The sequence below is a fragment of the Apus apus genome, chromosome 8 (assembly GCF_020740795.1).
Source record: "Apus apus isolate bApuApu2 chromosome 8, bApuApu2.pri.cur, whole genome shotgun sequence".
Taxonomy (NCBI): Eukaryota; Metazoa; Chordata; class Aves; order Apodiformes; family Apodidae; genus Apus; species Apus apus.
The window spans coordinates 9528918-9550716 of NC_067289.1; the positions used below are offsets into that span (position 1 = coordinate 9528918).

General features: G+C 40.1%; 1 protein-coding gene across 2 annotated transcripts in view; it reads left to right on the top strand.

Moving 5' to 3' along the window:
• NYAP2 (neuronal tyrosine-phosphorylated phosphoinositide-3-kinase adaptor 2) overlaps nt 1-21799 on the top strand; it is a 133603-nt gene that overhangs the window by 100831 nt on the left and 10973 nt on the right. For both annotated transcript variants that reach the window (XM_051626876.1, XM_051626875.1), the window contains one exon: nt 7673-7776. In XM_051626876.1, coding sequence (XP_051482836.1) covers nt 7673-7776 — 104 coding nt within the window. The remainder of the gene's footprint in view (nt 1-7672; nt 7777-21799) is intronic.

Below are 21799 nucleotides of genomic sequence, written 5' to 3' on the forward strand. Positions count from 1 at the left end.
AAAGTATCAGGACATCTGATAATTAGACCAAACATGTACCAGCTTTTTCAGTTCTGCAAGAGGACAGTACAAAACAGAATGGAAGAGAAATTAAAGAGTAAGTTCTTAGCAAAAATATAGCACTTTTGTCCAACCTTCCCACATCAGTTTTATTTTAGAGTTGGTTCAGCTCCAAAAGCAGACAAAACATGTTGGCTTCAGCCTTCATTTAGCATAAGCAAACTGTTTAAGCAAATAGTTGTCGAATCATGCCTTGATTTAGTTAACTGACTTTGTCTTACATAGCTAGGAGTGTCAAAGAAAAATTATGGAAATATTATATTGGCTGAATTTTTACTCCTTTTTATGATTAAAATCTGAGAGCTGATTATGATTTTTCTTCCCCTGCATTTTTTCTGACATTTCATTTGATGAATATTGCCTCTCATCTGCCATGAATATTTTTTTCCCGTGTCTCTAGCTGTTGCCTGAGCAACATGTTTTACCTCTAATTGGTGGGGCATTGCATTCAAAATGCTGCACACAGACCTCCTCAATAAACTTCTACGTGAACTTTAACAGTTCATTCTTTGCAATTAAATTAGAACTGTAACAGAATGCAAGAGAGCTTTAATTTATCTATACGGATACAAATGCTTTCTTATGCCAGGGAAATAAGATAATTCTGTGCTAGGAATTTAGAGCTTAGATTTGCCACAGGACAAAATAAAATCAGGGCAGTCCCCAGTACAGTCATTATTGCTGTCTCTCTACAACATAATAGATAAGAGAAAAAGGGCTACTGTTTTGTTGGGAGTTTTTTTGTGTGTGGCTATGTCCTTTGAAACACCACAGTTCACACTGATACAGGCATTTACTAGGGTAGTGTTGGAATAATTTAAAGAAAATGGGGTTTAATTGCTCTGCTGTAAAACATACAGGGTGTGAAAGGACTTCTCACGTGTGCTTAACAGGTAGCTCTGCTGAGGCACAGGTTGACTAGGAACTGGAGCAGTCAGTAAATACCTGAGTGAGAGTACTCATGTTTTGGTAGGCTTTTCCCATCTCTGTATCTGCTAGTAAGATCAGAGGGGTAATGAGCCAGCTCCAAACAGAATCTTGAGCTTTCTGTTCAAATGAGCCTGGCCTGTCAGGTGCACATGGATCTTACTGTCTCTAATGCCTAATTGTTCTCTCATCCATCACACAATTTATCAAGGCCACTTTCTGTTTCTTGGCATCCTATTGTTTCTTATGGAAAGCAGTGCAAGCGGTTTTGGGAGCATGCTGGCCTTTGGGAAAGTCAGCGTGATTGTAGTGAAACAGAAGGCTGTTATAACTTCACCCCAGGAGCGCTGAAGCTATTTTCTGGAATGTTGCTGCTGCTTTCCTATCTGCAACCACGAGGCATTTTGCATTGCCACCTGCTGCTAGAAACAGGCGCTGCGCTGCCTTTTAAATCAGATCCTCTGCCATGATGACCTGTTTTTGAATCCACATCAGCTTGACACTCAGCCAGCCTATTAGTATTCTGCTGAAAGCATTGTAGATAATCAGAAATGGAGTAAGTGCCCACCCTTCATCGGAATTACTGGCTAGTACTGTGGATTTGCAAGAGTAATTAATAGTTAAATTGAAGCTCTTGGGGAATGGATCAATGCCCATGAAGCCCAAGGTCCAAAGCAGTTTCATTGGTGCAAGAAGAGAGCAGTGGCAATGCACCAATTCCTGCTGCTTCACTTGGAGAAGACAAATACTCCCATCAGCCCCTAATTTTTTCTTCTTACAGGCAATAACAGAGTATCACTGTGCTACTAAATCTTCAAGGTTCTTCAAGTGAAGGCGACTTAATACTTTACGTATATGTTACTGGGCAGCCTGCCCAACAAAGTCCAGCTCAGGATGTGATGCTTCCAACCTTGCCTACATTGGTCATCCATGTTCTCTACACACAAGCTCTCCCCAGCAGCACCACCTGTCACCCAAAGTTAAATGAGACCTGGACACTAAAGGCATCAAGCCAGTGCACCATGAGCCAGGTGAACAATCTCCAGGGTGAAGGATGACACAGGCACAGAGTCTGACCATAGAAGCACACACCAGTCTCTGCAGCAGCGGTGGCGCAGCTATTTGGAGCAATGCACAGCTGCTGTTTTGATCCAGAGCCCCAAGATCAACATTAGACCATGCCAGAAGCTTCAGAGAAAAACAGCAAAAAAATGTGAAGAAAAAAACACTGCCAGCAGAACATGATTATTCCTTTCCTCATTGCCTCAGTCATTGATCAAGACCTGAGACATGACAGTTCAGGACATATCTCTGATATAAAAAATACTCTGTGTAATACAGAAACAGTTTTTCTCATTACCTGACTTGCTTTTGACCACAGCTGAGCTTTTGCCCTATGGATATCTAGTAACACTGAGTTCCACAGATTCAGTGCTCCCTTTCATAGAATCATAGAATCATAGAATCCTAGGGGTTGGAAGGGACCTCAAAAGATCATCTAGTCCAACCCCCCTGCCAGAGCAGGGTCACCTAGAGTACATCACACAGGAATGCGTCCAGGCGGGTTTTGAATGTCTCCAGTGAAGAAGACTCCACAACCTCTCTGGGCAGCCTGTTCCAGTGCTCTGTCACTCTCACAGTAAAAAAAATTTTTCTGATATTCACCTTAAACCTCCTATGCTCTAATTTGTATCCATTACTCCTTGTCCTATCACTGGTCATCACTGAAAAAATCTTAACTCCATCTTCTTGACACTCACCCACTTACCCTTTGTGTGAACAGCTCAGTCTGATGTGCTGTTGTGCTAGTTAAGCACTAAGTTGCTTCTGCAGGTGAAGACCTAAATACTTTTTTTGTAAGGGACAGAATACAATATAGTTTATTCCACAGTAAGGTTTTGTAATTTCGAGTTATGTTTCAGCTTACTCATCTCTTTCTAGGAGACCAACGTGGCCAGGCCAGTATGATAATAACAGGTGTGATTCATTTTTCCAGTCTGCATGTTTTCTTTTACTACTTTTTTTTTTCTTCTCTCTTTTTTGCATGTGATTACTCTCAGCCTGTCACATCGTCTTGTTTAATTTAAAACGTGCTTCTTGGCAGCTGTAGCAAATAAGCAATATTTCTCTTTTCATGTGCAAAGAAGAGACTGTGACAGGATAAGAAGCTTCTCCAATGTAAGTGACAGCCAGAGTATTTTTTTGAATTAAGATTAAGATAGGTAGAATGAAGGATTCCTTGGATGAATAGAAGAGCTCTTCCCATTAAGATCCAAAAATAAAAAATCATGCAGAGCTGTTGTATTTCTGGGGAACATAGAAAACCATAACACATGGGTATAAAACTGATCAAAAAATATTTCATAAAATCTTGTCACATTTTAGCACTCTGCTTTATTGAGGAAAATCCAGCAACACCCCAAATGCAAGCAGCCAAAGCCACTACATCTCTGGTTATGATGACAGCACTTGCAGTTTTGGAAAACAGGTCATTTATGTGAGTGGTTAGATACGTAATTAAGTACACAGTTTTAAGGCAATCCTGTCTGTGAGTGGAAAGCCTCTGTTTTTTTGTTGGATAGTCTCTCCTAAAATTCTCACACTCCCCCCTGCTGTCCTTTGGGGCTGTTTGTTTGCTATGTCCATGTGTAATCCTTCTGGCATTGTCAGGACTCAGTTACCTGCAAGTCCAGTAGTGCTGGTCCTGCTTCAGCTGTCTGTCTGTGGGGGTTTACATCATGCTGAGGTGGCTGTGGTCCCTCCCACTAGCATTTTTGGGAGTTTTGTGGCTGCTGTGGGTGACGTAAGAGGGGACTGAGACAGTATTGACCTGCCATCCCCTAATGACCTGCATTACACTGCATCTGACTGCTGGGGGTGGTTCAGGCCCTGAGTGAGTGGTTTTGTATGGCACAGTGTGAGGGGCACATCATCTGGTGCCGTGCAACATAAAACATCACCTAAGTTTCCTCAGTTAAATATAACAACTGAACCTTATGAACATGTTTGTGCATAGCATGACCAAGTGTGTTACGCAGCTCTGTAGCTGCCCCAAACAATCTGCTGAATTCAAGCCTCATCAATTGCAACAGGCATCTGTAATGGCTACTCAAGTGCACTGCTTCCCCTGGCCCCAGTCCAGTGAAGCACTTAGACACCCACCCATGAGTCCCCTAGCTTGGCACTGGGCTGTTAGCCCTTGTCAGCCTTTGGGTGGTTTCCAGCAGTGTCAAAAGGCCTCTGGCTGTGGCTGCAGAGAGGGTCCTGTGCTTGGAGTGGGGTCTCTGGATCCACCCACGTAATGAAACAGAGTACAGTGTTGGGTGCTGTGCTAACATTATCATTATAGAACTAGGTGTATTTTAGCCTGCATTATCATGGACCCTGAGCAAATGGATCCTCCTCAGAGAACAGACAGAAGCTTTCCTATGTGCTTATCAGGCTGGCTGATGGAACAGCTCCACACCATGCATTAATGTCACAAAGGGGACTTCTCAAGAAGTTTCAAGACTACTCATTTCAGATGTTAATGCTGAGCTGCCTCAATATTGTCCACGTGAGATAAACATGAATTAAACACTATAAATTGTTCCTGAGATTTGCTGGAAGAAGTTTTTCCTCCTTCATGATTCTTGGCAGTAAATCGAAAAGCCCGTTTTCAATCCAGAACCGGAATTGTTATCAGTATACAGACCTTGCAGACAAGCTAAAATGACCATTTAAAACATGAAAACCAAGAGTTAAAGATACTGAAAGTGACTGGGCAGTGGACATAATTGTGCAAAGGACCTATTACTGCTTTTTAGATAGCCTAAAGCAGAAGTCATTATTTGAAGTGATCATTATTATTTTGAACTGAGTAAGCTGTCCACAGCTGAAAAATAACATGCTGCAGAATACAGGACAATGAGTTGGGTAATACTTATGCAACAGGCCACTTATGGGTATTTTTTTCCCCATGGTAGTGTGCAAGTGTGAAGATGTTACTCAGAGCACTAAGTACAGTAGAACAGATTATTTATTTGGTCTAAAAATATTTCCACTGAGACCAATGAAACGGCTATTTAAAAAAACAACAACCAAAATATTTTCTTTTTGCTCATAACACGACTTTAATTCCCTAAATTTATTTTTTTTAATTCCCTGAATTAAAAAAAAAACAACAAATAACAAAACAAAACAACAACAAAAAAAACAGCTAGGTGGAGCTGTCTCTGAAACCTCTTTTGGTGAGGATCAACATGGAAATCACAATAGTCTCCTTAATAATGTAAAATATATTACTGGGAGATAAAGGAAGTCATACTTCAGCTATGTGTGATAGGTGTTATTTCTTTGATGCCAGATGAAGGGAGTCTCTTTGGCAAGGAAATGGTGATCTCTTGTTGCACATATATCCAAATTGGAAATTATGACACTTCTCTCTGCTTTTCCAAAGCAAGGAAAACAATTCAGAAGCCGTGGCAGACAGTGCCTTGGAGTTTTCTACGTTCTGCGTGTCTGATTCTGCTTGTCACAGCAAAAACAGAGTCTCTCTTTAGCAGCAGGGAAAAACAACAATAACAAAAAATCCTCTAATTCTTGCCCTCTCTGAAACCCCAGCAAAATTCCAGGAGGGAACAGACATGAAATCGATTTTTATATCTATATTACTGAAAGAAATAGTCAGAAATCTGGCACACAGTGCAAATTCATAACAAAAACAAATCTAATAAAACCTTCAAAATAACTGCCCAAGACCAAAAAAAGCAAAACAACAGATTATGTTCAAAATATAGGGTTAGGGGGGAGATCAGTCTGCTCCTTCCCGTGTGCTTATTGCTGTGTTGACTCGTGGTATGTTTACAGACTCACTAGGAGTGAGTGAATTGAATAATGCATTCACTGAACAGCATAAATATTTTTGCTGCTCAGCCAGCTGGATTTTAACCAACCTATTAATATTTAGTTGATGAATATTCACCCATACAGATGCTTTCATTGGCCTAAGTGCTCCAGCTTAAGGGAATAGCTCTTCTCCATACCCTATTGAATTCTGAAACATCTTAGGAGAATAAGCATTAAAGGTGACTATGAAAAAGCGACGGAGGGATACGAAGAACACATTTCAGCATGTTACTGGTTGGTGGTGTAATGAGCCAGCTGTCCTCTAGTTTCCAAAACATGCCTAGTGACTCTAAGGACATGCTAGTGATGGACATCTGATTCCTTCCAAATTATGGCCCAGCCAGCGGCTAGTGATGGTACTAGAGATCCATGCAGGAAATAGAGATATTAGTATAAAACAAACACAGACGAAGCAGCAGTGTAAATTAGGCGTCAGAAAATACATTTCAGACAGACACAAGCAAAAGATACATGTGCAAAACCTGTGCTTCAAAGGCAAACTTGCTAAATCAGGATTGCATGAGGCATGGGTCCTTCCTCTCTTCTTGGAAACATGACATTGAATAGGAGGAATTCTTTAAACCCATTGTAAGGAAGCATGATATAAATACTACTTATCCATAGTAAAGCACTACTATCAGTGCTAAAACTGAGATTCTGTTATTGTACAAATATGTCTGCTGAGTCCAGATGTCCTTGATCTCAGTGTTTGCCCATTAAATAGAAAAGAGAGGTGCAGGGTTGGAAGTCTTATAAAACATGAGGAGAATGAACACATTCATCTGAGCCAAAAGTCATGGGTTGAGAGGAGAAAATTCCTTGGTCATAAACAGGAACTGTAGGGACAGATATTTTTCTCAGGCAGAAACAGGCAGGCCCATTTCTCAGGAAAACACAGTTTCTCCTAGACAAGATGTGGAATGTGGAATACTTTGAGGTACCACACTGGTGTCTATATAGTTCACAGACAGAAACCTTCCACAACACCTGAGATGCATGGTCACCTTCATGTTGGTATGTTAACAGTAGTAACCTGTGCTGGAAGTCCATGGGGAACGTTCTGAGAAATGCATCTATATACAACAACAGAAGGAAAATGAATAACTGCTATTCCTGTGCAATTCTTCCCTGAAACAGAGCTTTCTCTTCTCATTCAAGAGAACCTCCACCTCTTTAATTACCTCAGTTCTAGAGAACTAACTTCAGAATTTGCCACTGTTGATGTTCTGATTTCTATCCTTCCTGTTTTCTGTCTCTCAATTACATTAATGCCAGTTTTCCAAGTGCTTTTGGTATCATTCCTAACCCCCAAGTACCACACTATCCTCACCAGTTTTGCCCAATCCCTTCTTCATTCTTTGGCATTTCATGGTTCACCTCAGCACAGTTTGTCTTTTGGCTACCTTCTCTCTCTGATCTGATGAAGAGATGAAACCAGAAGCCACTGCAACTCTCTTAATCACTGCTGCATTTTCTGGGGAGTAGAAGTCGTCACTGGAAGGGGCAACAAGGGTTCCTTTATATACTTCCTATCTGTCTGCTGTTTTATATACTGTGCTTGAGCTTCAGAGATACTCAAGCAGAGGGAGGAGGCCAGGACATGGGAGGAGTTCTGTCTTAATCCCCTTTGTTCTGACCTCAGCTTGTGTTCATGATTCAGCCCAATGCCTAAAACTGACTCGAAACCAAGCCTAAAGTCTTTGTTTCAAGGGAATCCCGGGTCCCCCCTGTTTCAGTTTACTGCAGCAGTGACCTGCCTCCTGTTCATGGGTGTCTTTTCTTCTCTTTTCCTCTGCAGAGCCTAAAGCAAGTTGCAGATTAGGTCGGTCTGCATCCACATCAGGTGTGCCTCCTCCGTCTGTCACTCCGCTCAGGCAAGCCAGTGATCTTCAGCCAAGCCAGGTACCATCGTTAGCCAATCGTGAATGACTTCATGTGCTGCAACATGCCAAATGTTTCTCACCTCTCTGTCTGTCATTTGTTACAGTAAATGGTTTTTTTGGGTTTTGTCTTTATTTTCTGTGCCTGTGTGTGCATCTGTGTGTGCACATCTCTCATTGGCAATGAAATTCCACTGGCCACAGCCAGCAGGATTTTCTTTGCTCTTAATTCCTTGTATCTCTTTCTGTCTTCATTCTGTAATATAAATGTAGTAAAACTGTACTGTATTAATTGGCTGGATTTTTTTTTTTCCATGTTTTCTGTACTTTTTTACTGTCTTTAAAATTTATCAAACTTTGATAAATTTATCTATGTTTTTAATGTAAATTTCTTTTAAATGTCTTGTCTAAAGCACTTGCACCAATGTTTGTGAATGACTTCTGTACATACTTGACTCCTGCCCAGTTGTATTTGTGCCAGTCTCACCTTTGTTTTGAGCTTAATGCATGATTGTATTACATTGTGATTTATCACTGTCCTGAAAACTGCTCTTACAGCAAGTTATTTTGTTTAGTTAAGGCAGCTAAACTCACTTAAGCTATAGGCCATGTAATACTTACAGGACCGTTACATAGTCCACTGCAGTTATATTTATTGTATATCAATATTAGGAATCAAAAACCAAATCAAAGGAGTAACATCTTGTATCTTAAACAGAGATACTTTTTCTTCATCAAAAACAAAAAAGCCTCATAGACCCTTGAGAAAGAAATGAAAGTGGGTTTGGCAAATTTCTCCACCAGCGAGAAAATGGAAAAGAAGTAAAGACGTGGGAAACCTATACTTACCTTTATTTTATATGCTAATGCTGATATTGTATCATTTTGCTGCACAGACCTGTATTATTAGTTTGACAGAGCTATCTGCTGAGAGTGGCAATTGAGAGAAGAAGTTTCACTTAAGCACAGTGTGAATGCCTTCTGTCAACTCCGGCATCGGATCACTTGTGTGCACTTGTATGGGCCTTCACATCACTGTGTGTCTGGGTGTACATATGCACAAAGAGACAGAAATATGTATGTCTGTATGTGCACATACATAGATGCATGTACACACACAAACGCCCTCATTTAGATGGCAAATTTTCAATTTGCTTTCAAGGAATTAGTCCCCATAATCCTATTGCTTTTCAATGAGATTTGAGTTGAAAACTCCCTGAGGACTGCTTTTCCATAATCACATACTTAAGTTGTTTGTAGCTTGGTGAGTTGCTTCTAGAAAGTCTTGACCAAAGTAAAGAGCAGAAGAGTAATTTTGTTTTACTCCATCCAGACAGCCAGCTCCTTGTTAGGAAGGTTATATTTGGGTAGCCTAGCGCATACAGCTTAAAATTCTTTAACGGGCAAAACTGAATCTATTGTATTGTCTGAGCCCTGCTCGACACAATTCCCTAACAGAGCCTTGCACATTTATAAAGCACATTTTACATAAGAAAATCAAATCCATAATGGAGATTCAAAATGACAGCCTATTTAAATACTATGTCAAGTGTTCCTTCATCTAAGGAAGAAATTAGGGTAATTGTACTTCCAAAGGTTTTGAGTGTCCCAGTGTTCCTGTAGTATATGATTTTTGATTAAATGGGTCTTACAGCAGGCATGATGGTTTGCTGGTTACTCAGTGGCAAAGGCACCTTGGGTGTTTTGAAGATATTTTAGTCTCTCAGTTTATATTAAGAACTAAACAATAAGCCTTGAAAGCAGAAGCTGGTGTGATAGAAGAGATAATGAGTCTCTTAGAAGCTGCAGCCAGGGTTCACTGAAACTGTGGAGGAAAAATCCACCTCACTTCATACACAAGAAAGGAACAAAATGATAAGAGGAATTTTCAAGTGACTACAGAGAGTGATCTTGTTAATTGAATAATGTATGGCATAGACATGGCTTCGTGAAAAACAACAACTGGTAAAACTTCCTCTTCCTATAAGTCTTCCCCTCTAAGTCTAAATCTCTTACTGTCCATGTATCATGGTGTCATTTATTATGATGCCATAGGTTTTTTTAAAGGTGTGGATTTGAGCCTAATTCCAGCAAAATTACAAAGGTCTTATTGTCTCCATAGCAGATATAAACATTACTTTGATTGTGTTGTTTGTATAGCTGTTCTAGTGTAGCGTGTAAACAAACTATGACAGGTGAAATGTGTTTGGAAATGGCTGGGTTGTTAGCCCATTCTGAATCTGACAGACTGTGGCACTTACTTTTGTGTGCTGTGACTACTGGTTGTATTGATACTGGTATTGATACTGGTTTCCATGATCAAACTTCCTAAAAAAAGGTAGATCCTGTTACCCACCTCTTTGTTGATGAAGGAGGCACAGCTAACGTTCATACAGGGATACAAGATCTGGGAAAGGGCAGATTGTTGTTAAAAGGTTTTCTGAAATCTTCATGGATTCCAAACTGGTATTTTTTTTAATGTTTAACTTAGGAAAACAGATCAGATTTGCAACTGAGCTCTGGAGGACCATAATTTTTATACAGAGTAATTAAAAGTAGTAAGGATGATTAGTAATTAAAAATAGGGCTGATCTAAGGAAACCTAAATTACAATTTTAATAAAATACTGGCCAATTATGTAACTATTGACATTTAACTCACGTCTTCTTTTCTTGTTAGTTTATTGGTGTAGGAATTGTGAGGATTAACCAGTCAATATTCACAGGACATATTTAGGGTGTTTTGATGGTAAGCATTATAGTGATCACTTCTAAATAAAAAAAAAATAATAATAATTTTAAAAAGCACTTCCAAGCCGAGATGAGTGATGTGGCTGGTCTGTGATGGAGAACACTTTAAAATTATGTAGCGTAGTGGCAGCCAGAAGTTACCAATACATGGAGCCAGATGAGAGGCTACCTTTCTGTACTTGGTTCTGGTAAATGGTGAGGGAATTTTGAAAGAGCTTGTTGCAGGAAATATCATTGGATGAAGTTCTGAAATTACTGAATTTAAACTGAAATATAAGGTTATCTTGGAACTGAAGTTACTGATTGTGTAAGGATAACGTTTAAGAAATTAAGGAAGTAGCAGAGGAAGTCAAGTGGAGAGCTTGGAACTACAATATTATAGAATTATGGAACATATTTAAGCTACAGAAGTGGCATATAGCTTTATTTCCTAAATACATATCTTAATACAAATATCCTAGAGGAGGTAGAGTAGCAGAGAAGTGTTCTGGATATTACAGAGCATAACACCTTGTAAAGATTCTCCAGTGTTAGCAGAGATCTTACAGGGAATGGAAAAATAGTCTAGAAAGTACAGTAAGGTATGTGTTACTGATAAGAAATGTGTCAATAATATAAGGAATAATTAAATTCCATGTGATTAGGCTTTATATGCAAATGAAAGCAAGTACCAGTCATCTGTAGCCATCCAAGTGGACAGCGAGCAGTGGAAGTTAATCACCATGTGATGTTTATAAAGTAGTATAAACATGGCCCAAGGATGCCTCAATTAATAACTCATTGCTAGAGCCTCCCTGCTGGTGCTTGAGACTTCTGTAGCAGGCATGGTCAGGTGTTTCACTCTGCAGCTGGTAAATGCTCCATCATACCAGGGACCCCCATAGTGAACAAAATTGTTCTCTTGTGTAAAGGAAGCAGGAGTTGGAGTCACAGGTGTCACTGCAATACTGTGATGTTTCTCTGCATCCTGTCAGTCTCTGCATCTTCATCTCAGGGTACCAAAAGATTACACAGTATTGATAGGCTCAAAAATCTCTGTCCCATACAGGATACCTGTGCTTTAAGCACGTCTGTCAAAAGACAAAAAGGATTCCAGCAACCTGCACTGTGACAGTCCCTCTGCTGGAGAGCCGAGCATCTTGCAGCCGTGTTTTTAATGTACATGGAAGAGTGTCTAGGTCACTGCCAGGCTTCTCCTAAACACTCTTCAACACACCAAAAAATGCTGGTTTTCCTTTTAAGAAAAAAGAGCCAATATAACTATCTCTAGATTTATTTATTTTTCTGAAAATCAATTTTGCAAAGTGAAGTTTGTTTTCATTAAGAAATGAATTTTACAGCTACCTTAAAATCACAGGTATGAAGCTGCATGGCAGGACAGCAGTGCCTGTTTACAATGAAGATTGACAATCTGAAGGAAAATACACCCTTTGAAAACGAAATTCCTGAAAGTTACAATATGGTATTTCAGTTTTTCAGCAAAACGGAGCCTGTTTTTCGACAGATTTCCACAAAACTGTGTATCTTATCTCCAAATGTGCAGCCTCTCTTCATGCTGCATCTTAGTTACTTGCTTTTTGGTGGGAAGACAGCACTGTCCTTTACTGTTGCCTCCTCAGGGCATGCTATCTTAATTCTGAAGATTTGCAGGCCTCTTAAGGTCTGGTGTCTTCTGGGGAGGAGCAGGCAGTGATATCTAGTTCCAGTTTAAGCAAGGAAAGAAGATTTAAACTTTACGGTGATGATCAAAGTAAAATCCAGAAGCCATGCTGAGATTAGAAGGAATAACTCAGAGGAGGAAATGAAGATACATGGACACCTATGAATCAAGGAGTTTAAAGTTGCATTAAAGGAATAAAGAAAAAGCTATAAACTATATCAGAATCAACACTGAATTTTTTTGTGGATTATTAAAAAAAAAAAAGCAAGCAGCTCAGTTCATTGCTTCCCTGGTATCTTCCTCAGGCCCCAACAAGTGAGATGGCATCTTTTCTCCCCCATACAACCTCATCAGTGAACACAACACAAAAGGCCCATGTGATGGACAAATTATCTATTACCCTCCAAAACTGAGGAGAGCTTTCACTTATTTTATCATTTATCTGAATATTATAGAGTACAGGGGGAAGGCCTCCCATTCACAGAATGGATTTGACTATGTAATTATTGTCTTGTACCAAATGAAGTTAATCCATCAATAGTTTATTTGTGTTTTATCTTTGATAGGCAAGAATTTTATACACAAGTATATATTTAAATTTGTACTTAGGTAACTAAATCATGAAACAAGATTGTAAAAAGGACTGAGTGTACTCTTTAGCTGAGATCTACCCTACTACCTCTGAGATGTCAATAAGCAACTTGAAGTGGTGTTGGGGTGGGTGGACTTGCCACTTGGTCTGGTGTTTGACCCCACTAAGGGAACCTTTTAAGTACATGGAAATCCAGGCACTGCAGAGTCCTGAAAGCAAGAAAGCAAGATTTTTCCAACATGCTTTTCTAATATATTAATAGATGAGATATCAGGAAGAAGTTCTTTCCTGTGATGTTGGGGAAACACTGGCACAGGTTGCCCAGAGGAGTTATGGCTGCCCTCACCTGGAAGTCTTCAAGGCCAGGCTGGATGGGGCTTTGAGCAACCTGGCCTAGTGGAAGGTGTCCTTGCCCATGGCAGGAAGGTTGGAACTAGATGATCTTTAAGTTCCCTTCCAATCCGAACCATTCCAGCATTCTATGATAATGTAGGTAGGGAAGCAGAAAGCACATTTTCTACTCTAAGTGTGCAACCGAAAGGGGTTTTGTTGTACTTATTTCCAGTTGGTCTGAGGTAAGTATAATGCCCACACTGGTTTATGTTCAGCAAGAACATGTTAAAATACTCTCTTTATTGTTTGGGTCTTTGTAAGAGATGGCATGGGTAAAAATGCACATTTACAACTGTTCAAAATGAACAGTTTGAAAAATCTGAAAGGATTTTTTTTTTTTTTTTTAATTTATTATCTGAAAGCTTTATTTTTCTCAGAGCCGGGAACATGAAGCAGAGTTCCCGCCTGGGGCAGCACTGCTGGTTTGGAGGGCTAGCAGCCACCCTGCAGCGCGGCAGGGCCAGACTGAGGTGGGGAGGTAGTGAGACACCTTGGACAGCTCGGTTTTGCCTGAAAACTTGGGTCTGTCTGCAGTCTGTGCAATGTTATTGTTTTGGGCAGGTGGGTTATATCCCTGTATTGGGAGGCAGGCCGGGCCTAGGCCTGCACCCCCTACTGCTCAGCGCTGGGCACGAGGCCCTGCTCCGGTTTTCTGAGAGACAAATTATTTATTTTAAGAAGAGTAATTTTGGTGTGTTGGGGTTTTTTCAGTTGGAATTGTAAGTGGCTGCAATTGTAAGTGTTGCAACAAATCACTGTGGGAGCTTGGTGCAGAAGTCACTGTGAGCTGTGGTCCCTGCGTGCCTGCAGAGGGGCGGCTGCCCTGGCTCCCGCTGGCTGCCCTGGCTCCCGCTGGCTGCCATCCCAGCACCCACTGGCTGCCATCCCAGCACCGTCTGCTGGGCCGAGGGAGCAAGGGAGGAGCCTTGCACCAGCCTCACCTGGTCAGTCCCAAATTCTTCCACGCAACAGCTTAGATAACGTTTTGTTTCAGCCTCAGTATTCAGGTGTTAACCTAAAAATGCAATTAAAACAGCTGCATTTTATTGTGATTTATTTTTTTTAGCATTAAAACAGATGAGAGACCTTTCCACATGCATTCTCAGAGCAATATGCTGTAGTTTAGTACAGTGTAAGCTCATTGTAAGACACAATAGGTACCGAGTAATCTGTAGCAAGTATGCAGGTACTCAGTACTCTGCCGCTAAGGTTTTTTTTCATGCTGAAGTGGGTGAACATCTCTCTACTGGGGCATCTAAATACCATAAGCCCAGCTCTTAATTTCTCTAGCCTTAGTTGTGTATAAAAGGATATTATAGTCTTTGTGTGCTTTGTAAGCATTGTGTTCACCATGTAATTAATAAATCCAGGAAGGGTAAAATGTTATTACAGCTATAATTATATTTGAAGGCATCTAGACAAAATACTTCAATGAATTGACATTATCATGCTGTAGTTGGCAAATGTGCATCTAAAAGCATATGGGCTCTATGTTACGCTGCGAGCATAAACAAAGCATCTGTGCTATCCTATTATTCTCAGCTTCAAGTTGCCATTTTCCTCAGCAATAGTGTACAGGAGTTCAAGGCAGTCAGTAAACACGCTGCGGTTGTTGGGCATCTTAGCAGGGACAGGTTCCTGACTGATGAATTTAATTAATTCTGCTGCTGCTGAAAAATGAGCACCTATAAATCAAGATCTGCTCTTCCATATCTGATCACAGCAGTCTGTTTTTAACTTCCACTAGATGAAAGAAATACACTCAGTGCAGGTAGATGGAGAACTCAGTAGACTGAAGTACTTCTTCCAGTTTGAGTAGGAGGGAAATGGCAACAACATCAAAGTGTGCTAGTAGGGGAATTCACATCTGCTACATAGTATCAACACGTGTCCTCACTCAGTACTGCACATCTTTGCAGATGCACTCCTTGAAGGATCACAATCTGAAGGCAGCATAAAACTCTAGTGATTCTGGTTTTGTGGTTATAGTAGGGCAGAAGGATTTGCAATGAAAGAACCAACTTCTGTCATTCTTGCTTTCTGGGCCAAAGGGAATGAAAAGATCACCCTGGGCTGCAGTCCCAAATTCCTGTTCAAAAGCAGTATCTAACTAACTGTGCTAATTGCCACTTTGGTATGGATTTCTCTGTCCCTCTTTTTTCCTCTAATTTTAAAAAGTTTTGAAAGTCTATTGTGTACTTTTGATGTAGAATAGCAAAACATATGAGACAATTCATAGGATGGTGGAAGTAGTTTTCTTCTTCCTGTGTGTAAATGCCAAATGTTCACCTTCAGCCAGTGAAATGCCTCTGAGATCTCTGTCTCTGTGCTTCTTCAGCCAAGATTATGGTTGTTCCTTTTTGAGACTTGAGCTTTATCTTCATTCAAAATATATATCCACAGTGTGGGACCAATCCCGTGCTTCTCACTCCGTATCCCATGGGGTTTTAGTCTGGACTTTCTATACACTATTTATTGCTTTGGATGGTAACTTCTATTTTTGCTTCTGAAGCTATTCCCTTAAAGGGACTTAATTATTCCTTATGTTTAGCCATTTCCTTTAACAGGGCTTGGGGTGGTCACTGGATCCAAAACCTTCTTAATGCTTACCACTAGAATTTACCACAATGATGTTTGCAGTGGTGTCTAAGAGTCATAGTCATAAATAAGGTTCCCATGTTGGTAGACAATGTGTATAGAACAAAGACTATCCTTACCCCAAGGATTTGTAAGCTCAGTGTAACAGATGAGAAAGTAAGTAGTTGCAGATGAGGGTAGATTGGCAAGTATGTGACTGTCAGAAATTACTTATGCTTTGATTTATGTCAAATTAGAAAGTGCAAAAAACTATTTGGAGTGCAATGTACTGTATCTTTGACAGTTATTTTAATTAATTGTATATGCCACTAATACAATTAAATACATTTGAATGTCTAAAACCAGAATACCAGGTAAATTTTACTAGGAACATTTAACAAATGATGTCTCTCTCAAAGGAGAAGTCCTTCTTCTCCAGTGGAGAAGTCTTTAGGGTCTGTGTAGATGAAAACATGAAAGTTGACATAAACTGACTTTTGTGGATGCTGGTTTTGCAAATAGCGGGGAGGAGGAAACTCCCCTGGTTCCTATCTGACAGGATGGATAGGCATGCAGGCATGGAAGAACCCATGGTGGGGTGCTGAGAGAACCCCTGACACAAGCACTTCACTGAAGGGACATGAACCTGATTTTAGCTTCAGATGATGTCTGGATTTGACCAGTATGTGGCCTGAGTATGCTTGAAAATTTGAGTAATCCAGCGTCATAGGATTGTGCCTTCTTGTTCAGGCTGAATGCTCACAAGAGCCAGGGATGAGTCATCCCACTGATTGCCACCGCCTAGAAAGAAGTGCCAGGGCATGAGCTGTGTCCTGAAGTGACACACAGCCTTCTGGACAGTTTGCACCGCTAAAAACCGGTGAGAGCTTGGATTTCTGAGTATGCTTTTGTGCCTGTAGGAAGTGCAGCACAGCCTCATGCCCACGAGAGGGAGCGGTTTGATTACTTTATACAGTTCCTCTCTTTTCCAGCAAGGGCAAATCACTTGCACAGGCGAAGTCAAAATTCTGCTGTCGTCAGTCCAGCTAAATATGCTGTCAACATTTTGGATGAGAGCAACAGCAAGAATGTGAATGCTTTGGGGAAGGCTCCACATTGCATTGTGTTGAGTTTCAGCATGAATCTGGTCTTACATAGTCTGTGCATGGGTCCAAAACCCTGCAAATTGTTTCTAAATGAACAAACTGCTAATAGAGATTGTGTATTTAAAAAGGCAGACAAGAAGACGCAAACCTGCAAGTGGATAGAATTGCCTCATCCATCATCTCTCACCTTCAAGGCATGCCTGACTGATGGGCACAAAAAGCAAATGTGTCAAAGCCATCTTCTGTTGGCAGACAGCCCTGCTGATGCTGTCCCAACATCTTTTCTTTAGCATTCAGCTGGGCTGGTCATGCTGCAGAAGCAAGTCACCGCATTGCTGCATCCAACTTTGTCAGGACTCTGACCTAAGAGCACGAGATAGTGCATGATCAGAGGCCCTGATACCACAATGGTGACTCTGGGGAAGGCCAGGCAGAGATGGATCCCAGCCCATCCTGCAGTCGCAGTAGGTCCCAAGGCCCAAGCATGGCTTTGGTGGCTTTCCTCCATTCCACTCAATAGCATGGGGTTTGGGCAGTAAAAATATGTGTTGGGGGAAGCAGTGACAGGTGAAAGCAGGTCAGCTGTAGGAAAAATAATGCCACAGAAGGGGGGTGATTAGAGATGGGAGCAGGGTGACCAGTCCCTGAGCAGCAGGCCTGGAGTCTGTCTTCATACCTTTCCTCACCCTTGAGTGCTGTCTTGGCTGCTGCTATTTCAGCTGTGATGGAAGAGTGGGAGGAAGAATATTCTATTCCCTTACTCTCATCTCTTCTTCTTGCATGAGCTTTGTAAGCTTGCCAGCAGAGTACAGAAAGAGGCTTGCTCCCTCACAGAAGCTGTTGAAACTTTTCAAATACAATATTCTGACAAAGAATGAAACAACAGCATTTAAGAGGGTTTTCACTTCCTGTTCAACATGTTTTTTACTGTCTTCCTCTTGTTGTTTCCCAGACTCAGAGTTACAGTTTCCTTAAAGGCATAGAAGAGACATGCGAAAATCTCATCTGCGTTATCTGTGCTTTCATGAAGTTGTTAGGTTGTGCCTGTTCTTAATAGATTTGGGATGGTGTTTCAGTACTTTGGAAAAGAGTCTTAGTGCAGCAGAGAAATATAAGGGGAATGAAGCTGCAGCTGATGTAGCAGACTGTAGGTGGTGGTTCCCTGTAAGGTTAGGTACCCTCCAGAGCCCGTGAAAGTTGGTAAGAACTGTTTGCCTCTGAAGCCAAAGAGCTCAGACTTGGGGGAAACAGCCAAGCATGGCCTTTGCACCCCCACCTTTCTTCTGAGAGTTAGACTTGCACAGTGTAGAATTTAAGAAGACATGCATAGAAACTAATATTTCCAGTAACAGACTTAGGCAGATCAATGAGATGGGGAAGGAAGATGCCTTGAAATTCTTACAGCATCATTGAACAAGTGTTCCTAAGCTGTAACTGTTGCATCTTATAAAACACTGAATCCCTGAGGTCACTGTCCTGCCTATGACAAGAAACTAACAATTATTTGAAAGTCCTTAATCTTGTTTTTAGCTGTTCTTAAAGCATTGTACATGGTTCTACTAAAAATAGGTAACAACTTAGAGTAATACTAAACAAATATGTGATTTATGTGAAATAATTTCAATCCAAACATCAATAAGTTGTCTGTAAAGGAATTTATTTTGGTAGCATTCCTTCCTCTTCAGGGAATCTCTCTTTAAGGCGTTTCTCATAAATTTACTTATTGTCTACTAAAACTTGTGAATTCACTTCAAAACTTGTTCTGAGACTTTTGTGTGCAAACAATTAGTTTAGTCACATTAAGAAGGATGCAGTACTAGAACAATAGCAATTGCTAAGTTTATTTCAAATGGTCTTGCAACCACTATTGAAGACATTGTGCCTTGGTTAAAGAAATATTTTTTAAAAACCCCAGAAGCATGCAATTTCTTTTTTTTTTTTTTCCCCTTCCTTTTCTCTGTGTATTTTGTTTAACTCAGGGCAAGAATTTTATAATATTCTTAAAGGAAAAAAAATATAAATAAAAATAGCATGAATTCATGGAAGCATGGGTTTATATATAGGCATTCTCTGTAAATGAACCAAACATTCTGTATTCTAGGTAAAGCAACCTTATTTGTCTGCTCATACACATTTCAGTTGCCCCCATGCACTCCCACTTGTACTTTTTTGTATATGAACTGAATGGATTGCACCCTGTTCCTGTTTGATCTGTGTGTGTCTGATGCATAAAAGATTACACAGAACAGCAAGGTTGTCCCCTCTGTCTCTGTTAAGTCCCAAACCATCCAAGCTTTGTTCTCATGGTTATCACCATTTCACCAGAACCTTTTGGTGTTTGTATAGCCTTATACAGTATATTGCACTTACTGTACCTGTATAGTATCTTTTCTCTATACTGTATGCACATAAATATGTATATTCACTCATGTATGTATGTATAGTATGTTTATATATGTCTGTATATGTATGTGTGTTTGTTCATAGTCTTTCACTAGAAATGTGTGGCTATTCATATACATTATGTGTATGCCAATTATAAAAAAATATGAATGCCAGCACCCACTTTTGATAACCTACTTTTATTCTCATTTTGTCTTGTTAAACAATAAAAATAAAAATGTCATGTATTTTAAATGAGAACTTTAAAATATTTTTATTTTTAATAATTTTAAGGTTTCCAGTTCTTCAGAAAAAAACCATTTGATCAGATCTGAAATTGCAAAGATATTTGTGTTTCTCATTACAGTTTTCTGTGGTTGAAAAATTTTAGTAGCAGCCCAGACTGTGTAGTTTGGGATCTCTGTATTTTATGCTGGTCAAGTGCTCCTGGGTTTAGAAATGTCCTTAAATCATCAGGACTCCTGTGCTGCAAATCCCAACTCTATTCACAATGCAATAAAACTAGGGGGTGACCATGTCTACAATGCCTTGCACATGTAAACACTGGCTGTAGAAGTGTAGACTGGAAAGAAAAGTTTCTTCAGTGCAGCCACAGGATTGGGTGAAAATGTCATTTTTTGAGTCAATTTTATGGGAACATTACCGACAATATTTGTCAGATCTCTTACTCTTTGCAGTCCACAGCAACATGTAATTGCCAATTGATTAGGCATGTATTAAAACAGCTGACAATAACTTATTATCTCTTCATAAAGCTATTCTTAATCACCACAAAACTGTACGTAGGGTCAGTTATCTGGCTTTGAGGCAGCAAAGAACTGGCTTGTCTTAAATAGCAAAATATCTCTGTAAGCCAAGGGGACGACTGGTACGTGTTTTCCAGTTGAGCAAGTGTTTAAATTATCCACTGAATTGGAACTTCAATGATAGTCATACATCTGATTAAAAAGAGAAAATGACACTTTTTTGCTGTTGACAATTTTATTTGCTTATGTTACAGGTGATACGTGTGTATAGGTTTATGTCAGTGTTTTGTTTGCCATTTGTTTGTCATGCACTGTCATTAGCAGTACTTTTTAAGATGACTGTTTAAATTTTCTCCCTGCTCTGAGATTCTGCACTTGAATTCTCCCCGTGTTGCTGTCTTAGGCCAGGCTGAGTTAGCCTGGTCACCCCATAGGTGGCAGACTGTGAGCAATGCCCTGGTTCAGCAGACTGGTGCTTCAGGTTTATTACATTGCAGTCTTCTCCCTGAGTTAATGCTGAATCAGTGTCCCAGGCTGTATTGGACAGTGCCATCCCTTTGGAGACTGCCTTTTAAACAGGAAAACAGAAACAAGGTACAGGGAACCACTGCACCCACTGAATCCCATTTTCTAAAGCATGGGAATGCCAGTCACAGTTCTTGACTGTATCTCAGCTCTTCTGCATGTCAGGAAATCATGTCTGTATTAGATTTGGGTACTATCTTGTTTAGCAATTCCTGATACAAATGCAATTGTACGATGTTGCTGTGAGGGTAGAGCATCTCATACTAAGGGCAGGCTCTTACCTATTTAGATTTCTTAGAAACTCTCAGTACAGTGTATATATAACTCGCAACTTTTCATTAGCTGCATTTCCTATTGGAGTTACAAATTAATCATAAATTGAGATCTTTATCTTTTAAGAATGTTTTTATACATCTTTAAAAAGGCGAATGTGACCACCTACAAGACTGTGACCATCTCTGTACTTTAGGTGTTTTCAGTCACGTTTTCCTTAATCTTTTTCCCCCATATAATCAATGCAATACTTGAGAAATGGCTTTCAATCTAAGAAAATGGTTATTGCCTCAATTTTGTCATCAAAAAAGGAGAAATGAAAGCACATCTTAAAATCTATCATCTATAAAGCAGCTTCATGGTCTGTAACTGAGGTATTTGTGTATTTAGATCACCTAATACAAAATAAGAGGAATTGAAGGCACCAACCCTTTCAGTGCTGGGGCATTCTTCCTCCATATATAATTTTTATTGGTTTATATATTTTATTTATTTTAAAATTATTCTTGTGACCATTTTCTTGAAAATGCTGGAGAAATATGATGACTCAGGGCCTTTGCTGGAAAACAAGTGTGGTGAAGTTCTTTAGCTGTCACAGCAATGAAGGTTAGTTAAGTCTTGAGTTCCAGAACTGATGTCAACAGAGAGAGTGCTGAAATTTTGGTACATGTTTTTAGTTTGGAAAAAGTGAGGTCAAATGAAATGGAGAAAGTAATGGATTTTGTGCTGTCCCCATGTCACATTTTTGGAACTTTAGGATTGGCCTCAATGTCCGCTTTCTCATAGTTCTCAGTTCTTCCAAAGTCTTGGTCCTGTTTCCACTCATTTTCATTCTTCTGTATTCAGTTTCTGGATCCTTCTTGGGCTCTTGTGGGTGACCAGAAGCAATAAACTAGAGCATGCACCCTGCTGCCTTCAGCTCCCTCATACATGAGAGCTTTTGCAGTCTTCAGGGATTGGATCCAGATGAGGAAAGGGTCTCATCACTAGCAGCTCACATTTCTCCAGGCCACAAATGCA